General features: G+C 35.9%; 1 protein-coding gene across 2 annotated transcripts in view; it reads left to right on the forward strand.

Annotated features, from left to right (window-relative positions):
* The window catches only part of VAMP4 (vesicle associated membrane protein 4), a 28976-nt gene extending 14110 nt beyond the window's left edge, over nt 1-14866 (forward strand). For both annotated transcript variants that reach the window (XM_059079651.2, XM_059079643.2), the window contains 4 exons: nt 7038-7138; nt 9082-9161; nt 11921-11972; nt 14040-14866. In XM_059079651.2, coding sequence (XP_058935634.1) covers nt 7038-7138; nt 9082-9161; nt 11921-11972; nt 14040-14068 — 262 coding nt within the window. In that variant the 3' untranslated portion in view covers nt 14069-14866. The remainder of the gene's footprint in view (nt 1-7037; nt 7139-9081; nt 9162-11920; nt 11973-14039) is intronic.
* The last annotated feature ends 1104 nt before the right edge of the window (nt 14867-15970 follow it).

Raw genomic sequence — 15970 nt, forward strand, 5'->3', positions numbered from 1 at the left:
CCTGTTGGGGGAACTAAGATCCCGCATACTGTGCGATGTGGCATAAATAAATAAATAAATAATAATAAACCACAGTTTACAAAAGAAAAAAGTTATTGATTAGATACTTGGGCTTTAGTCAGGTAGTGGTTGGTGTGAAGAAATAGGTCCACACTTAGCCTGATCCTACCTAATGGATTCTGTAATACAGAATCAAGGTACCAACAAATTGGTTTGACTACTAAATGGGATGTTTTCATTTTCTATTGCTTTATAACAAGTTACCCTGAACCTAGCAGCCTAAAATGGCAAACATTCATCATCTCACATTTTCCATGGGTCAGGCGTTCAGTCACTGCTTAGATGGGCCTTCTGCAGGGTCTCACAAGGCTGAAATTGAGGTGTCGCCAGGGCTTTGATCTCATCTGAAGCTCCTGACCAAGCTCAGGTAGTTGTTGACAGGATGCACTTCCTTGCAGCTGTACAACCCACAATGCTTGCTTCTTCAACGCCAGCAGAAGAGAGTCTCTGCTGCTTCAAGTGTCTGATTCAGCTAGTAAAGATACAATGAGCCACTTAGATTCAGACAGTTTATTACTTACATAGATTGTCAAAGGAAGAGTAGCCAAAGGTGCCAGCTCCCTGGGTTCTTGTCCTAAACACCAAAAATGATGATACCAAAATAGAAGGGTCCAGGTGGCTGCAGTATGAATAGTGAGATGCCCTATTACAAAGGAGCCAATTCTAGCTTGCAGCTAAGTGGTTTTATAGTCTGCAGATATATCCTGCAGAAAGCCTTATATGTCATCAGGACCTGGAAGGTGATAAGAAACTGTCTCATGACAGTCTCCTAGGGGAGATGGGGAGGTGAGTGGGAGATGGCGTCAGAAGCCACTCATCCTCATCTTTGGAAGGATCACAAGGCATTCAAGGTTGCAAGGATGCCATGGCCGAACCATTGCCCTTCTTTGAGCCAGAGTGACTTCTCTATCCACCCACATATATACCTCAGCTGCCACAGGAGAAGAGGACTCCACTGATGACACACCTGTTTTTTCCCTGCCAATGTGCTTCATTTCCTGTCTGACATTCTTCTGCAGAGTGAGCCTGGTACTGAGTGTGGCCCGGTGAGTCTTTTGAGTATGACTTTCCAGCTGACCCCAGAACCAGTGCCAGTTGTACGGAGTGGGCATTGCAGGATATGTCTAAGTGCCAAGCACACATGCACGTGAATGTGTATATGTGCATATTAAATTACCATAATAACGTTGGTGATCACAGAATTTTAGAACAGTAAGGCACTGTTGAGGAAGTGAAATGGCTCTTACTCTAGAGCTGAAGGCTTATCGTATGTACTCAGAAGGTGGTCAGTCATCAAAACACACAAATTAACCCTTGGCATAACCTCATGAGTGCTTATCTAACCAGGGCACGACTCAGGCATGTGCCCAAAGTGGCCACAAATGGTGGAGCACAACCTGCCACGCTAATTGCCCAAGGACAGATTCCTGGCATTTGTTTAGTAACTAAAATTGCCAGCACTGGTGATTTTTTTTTTGTGTGTGTGTGCTAGGCGGGCCTCTCACTGCTGTGGCCTTTCGCGTTGCGGAGCACAGGCTCTGGACACGCAGGCTCATTGGCCATGGCTCATGGGCCCAGCTGCTCCGCGGCATGTGGGATCTTCCCGGACCGGGGCATGAACCCGTGTCCCCTGCATCGGCAGGCGGACTTTCAACCACTGCGCCACCAGGGAAGCCCTTGGTGATTTTTTTTAAGGTGTGTTGTCACTGCTTAATGTGTAACTTCCATAAAGGATGTTTTTTTGATGTGTGGATCAGCAACATTGTTGCTTTGTCTGCATTTGATTGACATGTTGATAACAGATTAATCCCACAAAAATGCCCAGTGTCACTTTTCTTTTTAATTGAAGTATAAGTTGATTTACAATGTTTAATTTCAGGTGTACAAGCAGAGTGATTCAGTTATACATACATATATATATTCTTTTTCAGATTCTTTTCTATTATAGGTTGTTACGGGATATTGAATATAGTTCCCTGTGCTGATACAGTAGGTCCTTTTAATGGGTTCTTTAGTATTCCAGTGTCACTTTTCAGGGAAGATTTTTGGGAAAGATTTTAAATAGTCACATGCCTATATAAAAAAATCTATGATTCTCTTTGGAATGTTTCCTTTGCTTTTAAATTAAATAGCATTATAAATGCCACTCCAGGGAATTGTAGACATTCTCTGCCACAGGTAGGAAATCTCCTATCTATAGCCTTGGTCCAACAAGTTTAACTTCATTCCCCCAAGGAATGTTTCATGATGAACAGATACATATATATACATGTATATACGTATATATGTACATATATACTATATATGTATATATATAATTGCAAAAATACAGCATATATACTATATATAGTATATATGTATGTGTGTGTGTGTGTGTGTATATATATATATATATATATATATATATATATATATATATATACTTGCAAAAATACAGCATATATTTAAAACTTTTTTGTCAGCAGTACCTTAAGAGGCCACAAGATGGGGGTGTTAACTGTGAAAATAAATATTTTCTTTATAAAATAACAGATGAGTGTGTGTTGCAGAGCATGAGCTTTTTTTCCCCCTTAATGGAAGAACACTGACATTAAACACATGCTAAGCATTAGCAACTGTGCTAAGTGTTTAAAACACACTTGTCACATCTAATTCTCATAAGGGAAAGATAATCATCTTCATTTCAAAGGTGAGAAAATATGAGGCTCAAAGAGGCTTGCAAAATGACTTGCAAAGCCACGTACATAGTAAGTGATAACGCTGAATTGCAAACCCAGATCTGTCTGTGCCCAGAGCCTGGCCTCTCTACACTACACCACGCGGCTTCCCTGTAGTGGTGATAGTTAGAATAGAGACATCTCAGGAACACAAGTGCTGTCAGACTCTAAGGAGGATTTAAAACAATGTTAAAATGTCTTTTCTCTACTTGTCTTGATATTTTCCTGGGTATGTTCTCTCTTGTGTCCTTTCTTCTACTATATGTCTCTAACAAGAAATGATATAAATCTCCACCCCCTCCTTCAAAAACTTGCTTTTTCTTTGAGTCCTTAATTTTCTATTTCAGTTAATGACCATCATCTACAACTACTCAGTTGCTCAAATTATAAATCTAGAAGTTCTCTACCCTTTTCTTGCCCCAACTCCATCACCCATATCCAGCTAATCATTGGTTCCTGAAATATTCCCTCCTCTTATTCCTTCAGCCTAGAACCTTCCCACAACCCATTACCATTTTTACTCTGCCCAATTCACTCTTAACCTCTCAAAACTCAGCACCAGGATCTTGATGCCATCTCTGGTCCAGGATGAATTCATCTAGGCTGCACGACTGATACCATGTGCTTCCTTACATTATGGCATTTGACATATGGTAATATAATCCTAGCTACCAGTGTTCCCCACTAGACTGTAATCTTGCTGAGGATCAAAACATTCACATCAGTATCCTCAATGCATAGCATAATAATAACTCCTTAATAAATATTTTTGAATAAATGAAATACTTAATTCAGATGAGAAAATATTTGTTGAATGCCTGTTTTCTACAGGCACATTTCACATGACCTGGGAAACAGATGAGTGGGACAATCTCTGTTTTTAAGGCATTTACAGTATAATAGTGAGGATAAGACCAACATAAAATACAAATAGAAATCAAAGTATTGTAACTGCTATGAAAATGTAAAAAATCATGGGGAAATATGTTTTCACTTTAAAAAAAATTAATTATTTATTTATTTGGCTGTGCCGGGTCTCAGTTGTGTCACGTGGGATCTTCATTGTCACATGCAGGATCTTGAGTTGCAACTTGCTGGATCTTTGGTTGTGGCATGTGGGCTCTTAGTTGCGGCATGCGGGATCTAGTTCCCTGACCAGGGATCGAACCCGGGACCCCTGCATTGGGAGCACGGAGTCTTAACCACTGGACCACCAGGGAGGTCCCTTTCCACTTGTTTTTTAAAAAATTACCCTTTATATTAAAGTGAATAAGTAGATGATTTTCTTTTTTTTTTTTTTTCTATAAACGTTGTGTTCTGGGCATGAAAATATCTTGAAATATAGAAGCACAATCATGAGATTTTTCCGTTATCTTAAGATTGAATGAGAGTTATACAGTAGCTGGATTAAGAGTGGATACCAGTGGATAGTAATATGTGAAGGAGAAAGTAACAATAACTTACTAATCACTTGGCAGGAAAAATTAAAATGTTGGGTGGTTTCCATTAGCCATAGAGATTACATGTGTGTCATGTTGTTGAGGTAATACCCCAAGGTTTATCATAATCTAGTAAGACTTAACCTGGAATTTTATGAATTCTATTCCAATTAATCTGCTGGTATTATCCATGGAGTCTTTTGATTATAGGGATTCTGGGACCATAACGATTCCTTCAGTTATTTTGGTTTTGTTTTAAAATCACATGTAGCATAGGTATGTTAATATCCATAATAGCTATAATCTGATTATGTGTAGGAGCTGCCGTACATTCTGTCCATTTCCACTGTGCTGCGCCTTACTTTAGGCTCTTATCTCTTGCATATGATGGAAAATAACTACCTAGGAATTTTTCAAGATTGGCCCTTGCTAAACAATAGCTCTGCTTCCATTATAGTTAAATGGAGACCTCTCCATTCTTATATCCGCCTTATAACTCTCTCTCAAGTAGCTGGATGTGCTTCGCAGGACTTATACCCAAACTGTTCACTTATTCAGCTGTTAAGTATTAAGTACATATACTCTTTCCCAAGCAATGTTACAGGTACTGGGGCTACAAAAGTGAACAAAGTAGGCAAGGTCGCTGCGTTTGTTGAACTTACCTTCTAGTGGGGAGAGACAGGAAATAAGCATGTAAATAAATAAATAGTTTTGCTAAGTGTTAAATGCTGTAAATAATATAGAGTAATGAGTTAGACACAGACTGTTAAACAACTCTGAAGGTTAATGAAGTGCATTCATTGCACATTTAAGCATACGTTCCATGAGAGCCAGAATTATTGTCTGCTTCGTTCAGTATTGTTTTCCTAGTGCCTAGAACAGTACATAGTAAGCTCTTCTTAATTATTTATTGAATAAATTGCTTAAGTATTTGTGCCATTGTTTTTGTATAAGATTTTACATCTTTAGCTGTCTGCTTAGGAGTTGCAACAAGACCTCTTAGACACGTGGGGGCTATTTCAGATCTGTGTGGGCAGAAGGGAATTCTCCATGTCCCACTTTAGTTGTGCTTCAGTTTTATACCCTTTAGTAGAATACTGTGTGAGAGGCACAGAACTCTAGGAAGCTATGATGAACCTGAAGTCTATGTGTGGATAATCAGTGGGTGCTTTTAACATGGGAGGCGGGGGGTGACTATCATCAAACATAGTAATTCTACTTGAATCTGAGGATGCTTCTTCCGAACCCATATGTGTCTAAATGGGCCTTAATTTTGTTTTTAAAGCAAACTTTTTGAAGATACAGCTTCGTGACAGGGAAGGGATAGAACTCTTTTTAAAAATTACACATGTCCTGCCTTACTCCCAACTCACTACAGAGTAGAGGGTTAGTGAGGAGATGTGTATTGTGAAATTTTAAAAGCTTCCTAGGTGATATTTGATAAATTGATACAGTTTCCCAACTAGAAAGAACAATTTCATATCTTTATTTAAGACATATGTCTACTTATAGTTGCTGGTAATCCACTTTAAACAGTTTTTATATTTTAAACAGTTTTTGAGTTATAAGAACTGTGAGTTCATTTCATTTCTCCTTTTAAATATTTCTCTGGCATGACTTATTCCATAAACTAATTTAAGGTAACATTTTGTCAAATGATTGAAGCAACGGGGGAGAACTAGACATTTGTCAAATGATTGAAGCAACAGGAAAACTAGACAATCATTTCTATGTTTATGTACTCTGGGGGTAACTTCTGAGTGAAACTAGGCAGCTGAGGTCCAATTATTAAATTTTTGAATTTAGTTTAAATCCTCATTGAACATGGGACTTCCCTGGTGGCGCAGTGGTTAGGAATCCGCCTGCCAGTTCAGGGGATACAGGTTCGAGCCCTGGTCCGGGAAGATCCCACATGTCACGGAGCAACTAAGCCCATGCATCACAACTACTGAGCTCACGCACCTAGAGCCCATGCTCTGCAACAAGAGAAGCCACCGCAATGAGAAGCCCACGCACCACAACGAAGAGTAGCCCCCGCTTGCCACAACTAGAGAAAGCCCACACACAGCAACGAAGACCCTACACAGCCATAAATAAATAAATAAATTTATTTAAAACTTCATTGAACAGTCTGAAGTTTGGTTGGAACAGGCTCTCATCACCTGATATAAAGAAGAAAATCATATTTTCATTTCGAAGAACAACCAAAAATGTTTCCTCCTTGCTCCTTCGTGGGTGCTTCAAAACCCTCCCAAGTGTTGCTCATTGTTTTAAACCCTGTTTAAGAGGAAACTGATGAGCTGTGAAGAGTTATACCTACTGAGCCTTAGTGTCCTAGAGCATACTGTACCTTTCCATTTTGGAAACTGAATATTTTTCATAGGCTTCTAACATACCTGGGCAAACTCTTTTGTTAGCCTTAGTGTGTGAACTATATGTATAGCAAAAGTAGCTTAAAGCTGTGTCTATGTGATACCTCAATGGCCTATTGAAAAGAAAATGAAACGGATTATTTAGAGTCAAGCTATTTGACTAAATTCTGTAGTTACTGAGCATTCTGACAGTATATTTAATTTGAAGAAACAGGGTTAAAAATAAACTATAAGTTAAATATTACTTTATTTGTAACATGTCTTTCAATTGCTTGAGTAATCAAGCCCACAAATGGAAGGACTGTTGCTACAAGCCTTAAACTTAAACATTTTAGAGTTGAGTAATTCTGAGAACTTGCTGTTTTCTATCATGTCTAATGAAAGTCTCAAAAACTGTAAAATTCTCAAAAGAAGAATGCATTATTTTTTAATCTTTTTTTTAAAACTAGTGTTCAGAATCAGGTGGATGAAGTCATTGATGTCATGCAAGAAAATATTACAAAGGTAATAGAAAGAGGGGAGAGACTAGATGAACTACAGGACAAATCAGGTACAGATACTTCATATAATTCTTGATGTTATTAATCTGTATTTTGATAGTTTACTTCTCCCATTTTTCTAGCCGAAGTTTAGGAATCTTGACTTAGGAAAAATGGCATTTATGGTTTTAATGTTTTTAACTTTAGCTCCCTTTACTTTGTTTTTTTAACATACAATTTATTTTATTCAAGTATAGTTGATTTATAATGTGTTCATTTCTACTGTACAGCAAAGTGATTCAGTTATACATATATTTATATTGTTTCATGTTCTATTCCATTATGGTTTATCACAGGATATTGAATATAGTTCCCTGTGCTATACAGTAGGACCTTGTTGTTTATTCATTCTGTGTATAATAGTTTGCATCTGCTAATCCTAAACTCCCAATCCATCCTTTCCCCCACCCCACCACCCCCCACCCTTGGCAACCACAAGTCTGTTCCCTATGTCTCTGTGTGTTTTGTTTCATAGATATGTTCATTTGTGTCATATTTTAGATTCCAAATGTAAGTGATATCCTATGATATTTGTCTTTCTGACTTACTTCATTTAGTATGATAATTTCTAGGTCCATCCATGTTGCTGCAAATGGCATTATTTCACTCTTTTTTTCTGGCAGAGTAGTATTCCATTGTAATATGTACCACATCTTCTTTATCCATTCATCTGTTGATGTACATTTAAGTTGTTTCTATGTCTTGGCTATTGGAAATAGTGCTGCAGTGAACACTGGGGTGCATGTATCTTTTTCAATTATAGTTTCCTCCAGATATATGCCCAGAAGTGGGATTGCAGGATCATATAGCAACTCTATTTTTAGTTTTTTGAGGAACCTCCGTACTGTTTTCCACAGTGGCTGCACAATTTACATTCCCACCAATGGTGTAGGAGGATTCCCTTTTCTCCACACCCTCTTAAGCATTTGTCATTTGTAGACTTTTTAATGATTGCCATTCTGACCAATACAAGGTGGTACCTCATTGTAGTTTTGATTTGCATTTCTCTAATCATTAGAAATGTTGACCATCTTTTCATGTTCCTGTTGGCCATCTGTATGTCTTCTTTGGAGAAATGTCTATTTAAGTCTTCTGCCAGTTTTTGATTGGGTTGTTTGGTTTTTTGTTATTGAGTTGTATGTAGCTCTCTTTGCTTTGAATCATCTTATTGTTGTATTATTTCTTTAATTGATCAGTTGAGAATGGAAAGATTAAAAATTCATTGTTGAAGAGTTAGATTACTTTTATCTTTTGTCCTTTACGTTGATGTGCTTTGTATTTCTCCTGATCTCAAGGAGGATAGGTCTAATCACTTCTTTTCAAACTTATTTCACACATATCTAATAGTTTTATCTTATGCTTTCTCTGATGACTTAGTAACATTTGTTTACTGACAGATGTTAGTCTCTGTTCTTATAAAAGTTCATGGCACTTATTAGGCACTCATGTATTTTTTAGGTGATGAATGGCTGAATAAATATCTGATTAATCCTTGACAGACTTTTTTAACCAAAAAACTTAAACACTTTTAAAATATATTGTTTTGCTTCAAAATCAGTCACTTTTGATATCTTCAAAGAATCTAGCCTTCTGTGTGTGTAAATTTTGTTTCTATAGTTGTGCCAAGTATTTGAATTTTTAAAGAGTATTTCTACCAGAATTCATAAGTTTATTTGAAAGCATTGAGGCCCTGGGAAGACTTCTCTTACTCTTATTGTAAAAGTGGATTGAGCAAACTGACCTGCAGCCATTTTTTACTTTTTTTTTTTTTTTTTTTTTTAGAATACAGAATGCCAGAGTTTGTGGGTAGAGGAAAGGAAAGATGTTGTTTTCATGCTTAAAAGGGAATAGAATTTGCAGACGTAGAAATTAATGTTTTCTTGTCTTTGTGTGACTAGATAAAAGAATGCTGTTATGTCAATTAATCCTTCTCTCCATCCTCTATGTGATATAGAAAGCTTATCGGATAATGCAACTGCTTTTAGCAACAGATCCAAACAGCTTCGAAGGCAAATGTGGTGGCGTGGATGCAAAGTAAGTACATTGGAAGATATTGGATAGGTCCATCAGCATATCCAGTGGTATTCAAAGACGTGAAGAAAAAAGGGCCTCTAGGTGATAAGCTCTGTGGGGAACGGGACTACAGCTGTCTTGCTTATTATTATATCTTCTGAACCTGGGACATGATGGAACTCAGTAAATATTTGTTGAATTAATATCTTATGGGTCAGAAATAACTAAAGGAATCAAGCAGTGCGTAAAAGGATGTTTTCATGGATTTCTTCGTAGAGATAATCCACATTTTATTAATAATTCAGCTTCCTCTAGATTTATCTTGTAAGAAATATTGTAATTTATTTTTAGTACCTTTTTGTAGCAACCTATAGCATTACATAGAGATGAAAAACATTTTATGGAAATGAATTTACTTCTTAAATCAAGTATGGCTGCTATATATCAAACAGAAAAATGTTTCTCTTAGGATTTTATAGCAAATTTCATGTCATATGAGCAGATCCTCCTTTTTCCTCCTGGTACTGTGTATCATTTTAGCTTTGTTGAAAACCTTAGATATACCACATTGTTTTTAGTCTCTCATTTTCAAGTTTAGCAATAACTTTCAAAACTTGATGTTGACATATGCTAAGGATTTCTTTCCAGGGTTGCCTTGGATTTGCTTATTTTTTTCTGTTTACCTGTTGAATCCTCTTACTTTCAGAAATAGAACTTAGGGAAAGAAACAAGTTTCATTGCTCCTCTTATGTAGAATTTAAATTTTGTTTTTCTTTAATGAATAAATTTTCTATTTCTATAGAAATTTTCTATCCTGCAGACTAGTTTGGAAGAACAAAAGGTCTGTTGAGCTACCTCCTCTCCCCACATGACTCATTCATGTGGTCATTAACAAAATGATAATGTGCATTTTGCCTAGCTTTTTTTTTAGCTATATCTAAAGAGTTTCATTTTGTACTTTATGGGGTCCACATCAAAGGAATAGTATGCTTTTAAGGGGAAAAATTGAATTCTATTTTTAATTTATATTTTTAAATAGTCTCTATATCACTACCATTTTCTGGATTAACTTCATAATGATTATTTGGGAAGAGCTAAGGAAAGGGATATAGGGACAGAAAAGAGATCAGAGGTTGCCAGTGGCTAAGGATGGAGGGGTGGAGATTGACTAAAGCAGGGCATGAGGGAACTTTTTGAGTGATGAAAATGTCTTATGTTCGACTATGAAGGTGACGGTTGACAACTGTATGTATGTCAAAACGCATCAAAATGAACTTTAAGAGGGTGAATTTTATTGTATGTAAAGTATTTTAATAAACCTGACTTTAAAAATAAGTGAACAGAATTATCAAATGGGTGGGGAGAGAGAATGAGTGACACCTCTCTTGAGTATCTTATGGGGCTCTGAGGCTCTTATGTGTTTAATGAGAAACAGATTTTTGTCTGTGTTGTTTGGAAGAAGAGAGCTTTGGACATGCATGAATACACTACTGCCATTTTTGGTTGTAAACGTTTCCTGGCCAGTGTTAGAAACTCTGTTTATTTAGGTGTTTTAAAATTGGTATTGATATTTCCATTTAAATCTTCTAAATGTTAAGCCTAGCACAAATTAACAGGGCAAATTAAGATATATTTTTGGTAAAGTTGAAAAGCTTTTGTAAAATTCCAAATTACTTTGGAAATGTTTTCAGCTTAAAAAAAAGATGCAAAGCTTCCATATATTCTCTGGATCACTTGGTCACTAGAGTACTTTACAGTGTAAAGTACTTTCTACATTTTTTGGTTATCATAATTAATAATTTTAATAGGCACTTGGTATTCAAATTAGAAACCTTCCATGTATTCTCTTGGTCACTTTGTTCTTGTCATGAATGTAATGCCACTAAAATGCAGCCAGTAGTTTTATTTTAGAAACATTTCATTAGCTACTTCTAGTTGCTGTTTGTGATATTCATCAGAGTGTTTTATGTGTTTATAATAACTGGGTATCTTTTTTCTGAATGAACCCTCTTTAATCAATTATCTATGAAAATGTTTGGTGAAAACAAGACTCATTTGAATTCATCAGGAAAATCAAATCAATTTATAATTTATGCACTTTAGGATTAGATGAGGAATGTGACGATTTTATGGAGAGAGGTGATGTAGACCTAAAATATTAACTAGCTAAGGACTAATCTTCAGGTTTCTCCTCTCAACTGTGAAACTGACACATAGAATGCTCTTAGGCAAGTTATTTATTAAATGAGGTTCTTCACGAAAAATCTAAATTATATTCCTCAAAATGAAGATTAAAATGCTAAGAAGAAAGTAAGGGGAGCAAAAACTAACAGAATTCTAATATACTTTGAGAATAAGTGCTATAAAAAATGCTGCCTTATACTATATATATTGAACCACCTATATTGGATGCCAGTCTTATTCATAATATCCTGAGACTTCTGAACAAAGTTGATAAAATATTGTTCTTTTCCTGGTCTTAGATTAGAAATGTGTGAGAAATCATAAACAAAAAAGATCAGGCTCATAAAGGCTTTATTACTGTTTACTCTGCAGCCTTAAACAATAAAATCTAGGCAAGCCAAAACCCTCAAATTTGGGGAATTCTGATTATTACAAAAAGTTGCAAATAGTCAGAAGTTCATATGAGAAGAAATTTGGAAACCTTTCAAGGAATGAGCCTGTCCAATGATGAGTTAGTGTAATGTGGTAAACAGCACAACAGATAGTCTTTATTAACAAGTCAGACATTAATCTTTATGCCTTTTTGTGTGTTGTAGATAAAAGCCATCATGGCTTTGGTTGCTGTTATCCTTTTGTTAGTGATTATCAGTAAGTATTTACTGGATTATTAATTTGGGGGGGCTGTCATTTTTTTTGAAGTTCATTTAAATTTCCTTTTAAATTTATATTCAGTTGACCTAGTATGACTAATGTCAGGATTGAGTAATGACTTCTGACTCCAGTAAGGAGCTCTTAACCTAGAATCTGTAGCTCTCTGAAAATGCACATAAATTGTATGTAAAATTTTATGTGACTATGCATATGTACAGTTTTAAGGTGAGAGTATATTTTTCATCAGATTCTCAAAGAGAACCTCTGTCCTACCCTCCACCCCTACCCCTGCAAAGGCAGGGCTAAGTGATTTGTTTGAGGCCAAATATGGCTACTATTATGCTCAGGACTGTTAACACTCATTTTCTATTTATTTTTAACTTTTAGGTATGGCAGCTTGCATTTCATAATATTGTGTTTGAAGGAAAATCCAGATAAATTCTCCAGATGATAATTTTTGTTTTGGATTTGAGCTTCATTTCAGTCATTGAAACATAACTCTTGCCCTTCCTTTTTTTTTCCCCTTAATATTCTTTTTAAAGTCAGATCATTCAAAAAAAAATTTTTTTTAGTGTAGTTGATTTACATTGTTGTGTTAGTTTCAGGTACACAGCAAAGTGATTCAGTTATGTATTATTTCAGATTATTTTCCATTATAGGTTATAGGTTATTACCAGATATTGAATACAGTTCCCTGTGCTATATAGTAGGTCCTTGTTGCTTATCTATTTTATGTATAGTAGTTTGTTAATCCCATATTCCTAATCTATCCCTCCCCGTTCCCCTTTCCTCTTTGATAACCAGAAGTTTGTTTTTTATGACTGTGAGTCTGTTTCTGTTTTGTATATGGATTCATATGTATTACTTTTTAGATTCCACATACAAGTGATATCATATATTTATCTTTCTCTGGTCAGATCATTTTTAATATCCTTTTCTCCAAAGCTTCTTTATCTGTGTTTACAGGGATTTTATAAAGATTTGGAAAGTATCTCAGAATAACCATTTGAAAAATTCCATGGTGATACTCTTTTTAAATAGAAAAAAAGATTTTGTTCTAAAGAAAAAGTCAGTCCTCATCATCTGTGGATTCTGTGTTTGTGAATTCACCTACTAGCTAACATTGATTAGTTACCCCAATGCTTTCGGAGTCATTGGCAGATGTGGTCAGAGAAGCGAATGTTAGTGCACAGTTTCTCGCATTTTTGTGTGTCTTGTTGATGCTTTTGCTGTTTAAAAAGGCCCCCAAATATACTGGTGCTGCAGTGCTAGCTAGTGTTGCTGAGCACAGCAAGGCTGTGATGTGTCTTGTGGAGGAAATAACACGTGTTAGATGAGCTTTGTTCATGCGTGAGTGACAGCACTGTTAGCCAGGAGTTCAGTGTTAATAAGCCAGCAGTATATCGTAAATAAGGTGTCTTCACACAGAAACATGTAAAACAAGGTTATGTATGGACTGGTTGTCAAAAATGTTGTAGCCAGAAGCTGGCAGGGATTTAAGCTTGTGTTTCCCCTCAGAGCAGTGGTTCAGTGTTTACTTACTCAGTGTTTTTGGTGACTTTATAGAACGTAACTACTGCCAGTACCAAGAATCAACCCATGGAATGTTGAATAACATAAAGAAGAAAATAAAATCCAACTGTTCTCTTACCACACGGAGATAGCTACTATTAATATAACTATTGTATATACTTTAAGTCTTTTCCTATTAATATATAAACATGTTTTTCAAAAACAAAGATCATATGTATACTTTCTAATAAATATATTGTAAATATTTTCCCATGTTATTAAATATTTTAAAAGTATTTTAGCTGCTTTATGCTATGGTTGTGTATTAATCTATTTGATCAGAATGCTAACGTTAGACACTTAGGTTGTTTCATATTTTTGCTTCTCTGTTCCCTTTTGTTATCTATCATTTCAGATAAAAGTTGTCCTCATTAACTATTTCCAAAATGGACACTATTTTCAAAATGGACACAGCTACATTTAGGAGTATTGTTTCTAACATAGCATATGAATCTGATTTTGACGTTTCTTTTTCATTTTTTTCTCTTGCAGTTCTTATAGTTGTGAAATACCGTACTTGATTTGATGACAGATCTTCATTAAAATCTGGGACAATAATAATAAAAGATTGCTGCATAATTTAAATGAAACCCATGTATATAACTTTCAAGGCTTCTTTTTCAAGAAATTAAGAGGCAAGTATCACTTCAAATTGGAGCATTGAGAATGTCCCATTATCTTCTTCCCTTCCAACAAAGTGTGCTTTTTTTTTTTTTTTTTTTTTTTGCGGTACGTGGGCCTCTCACTGCTGTGGCCCCTCCAGTCGCAGAGCACAGGCTCTGGACGCACCGGCCCAGCGGCCATGGCTCACGTGCCCAGCCGCCCTGCGGCATGTGGGATCCTCCCGGACCAGGGCACAAACACGTGTCCCCCGCATCGGCAGGTGGACTCTCAACCACTGCGCCACCAGGGAAGCCCCCAAAGTGTGCTTTTAATAATTATGTTTAAGGCAAAGATAACCAGCCTCGATTTTGCCATATTCCAGGGGTCTAATTTGAAACTAGATACTTGCCAGTTCATTATTTGTATATATAAACACTGATAATGATATTTCATACTGTTATTTTAATGTCATAAGAACTCGCATCTGTTGCATCTAGGTGGGGGTCAGGCTGGTGGTCAGGGAGCCTCTGTAGAGTACCAAATCATTATGCAGAAAGATGTGTGTAACCATTCCATTGATATTTGCAAGATTCTTCTCATATTACAATTGCTTTGCAAGCAATTTTCACGTTTATGGGTGTAACAAAAGCTAAATGTAAATGTTGCTGCCTTCAGCTATAACTAACAACATTCCAGTAAACCTATTTTTGACTGTATACGGGAATGTGTAGTAATTTTTTGGCATTTGGATTATGGAAATAGGAAATTTAAACAGTGTGAAAAGCATAGTATGGCGTCATAAAACTGGAGATAATAAAATTATTGGAGAGTGTCATTGGGAGTATTTGAAAGTTACCAACATAAAGCTAGAAGTCATGGTCTGGTCTGTTTTCAGTTAGCCTCCAATAAGGAGGACCAGTCCAAATGTGAGTAAATGAAATCCACAGGTAACTTGTCCCCTACTTTTTTTGTTAATAGCTTTCCCTCTTTAACTGCAACTAGCCCTTTTACCAGAAGTGCTAAAAGTAGCAAAATCATCTGCTTAGAATTTGCAGTTTTTGTATTCCCTCTTTATCTCCTGGAAAATGCATGTGATACGTACAATCCAGTGTCAAATTAGCCAATAATGAATATAAAAAGTCAGGAGCCTAGCTAATCAGTCAAAGTAACCAAATGCTAGGGTCACCATTAATCTCAGTCTGTTTTTATAATGATTAAAAGTGTTGTTAACTTTAAAATATGCCACCCTTCTTGGGTTGTTTAAACATGTGAAAGTGAACATACATAGTTCTCTAATGTGTGTGAGGAAGAAGTTTTATAATAAAATTGGAGGTTCTGCAGAAACTTGTGTACATGGACATCTTCACAATGTATATATAACTCTAAATTTGAAATAGGGTTAATAGAAAGTACCAGTATTTAAATAAGAAAAAAAATGATCCTTATAGGGTTTATTGCTTTGGTAATTTTAATTCAAAATGTATGAAACATAGAATCTTCGTGGTTTTTTTTTTTAATTCTACAGGATTAGTACTAAGATGCAAAAATGTTCTCTTTAGAATGGAAAGAAATTTGAAGGGAGAAAGCAGATTAAGAGATATTCAAGACACCTTCAAGTCATGAAGACCTAAATATAATTGCTTCGTATTATAGTCTACTAAGAACATTTAAAAAGAGATAAAGGTCTTACATACTATGGAGTGTTTTCTCTGGTCTTTCCACTTTTCGTAAATGTCAATTACTGTAAATAACATAATAAATACTAAACCCTTTGACAAAAAAGGATACCCAGGAAAATGAGCATTTTTAGAATTTCAGTA

This window comes from Kogia breviceps, chromosome 1 (genome assembly GCF_026419965.1).
Source record: "Kogia breviceps isolate mKogBre1 chromosome 1, mKogBre1 haplotype 1, whole genome shotgun sequence".
NCBI classification, from domain to species: domain Eukaryota; kingdom Metazoa; phylum Chordata; class Mammalia; order Artiodactyla; family Physeteridae; genus Kogia; species Kogia breviceps.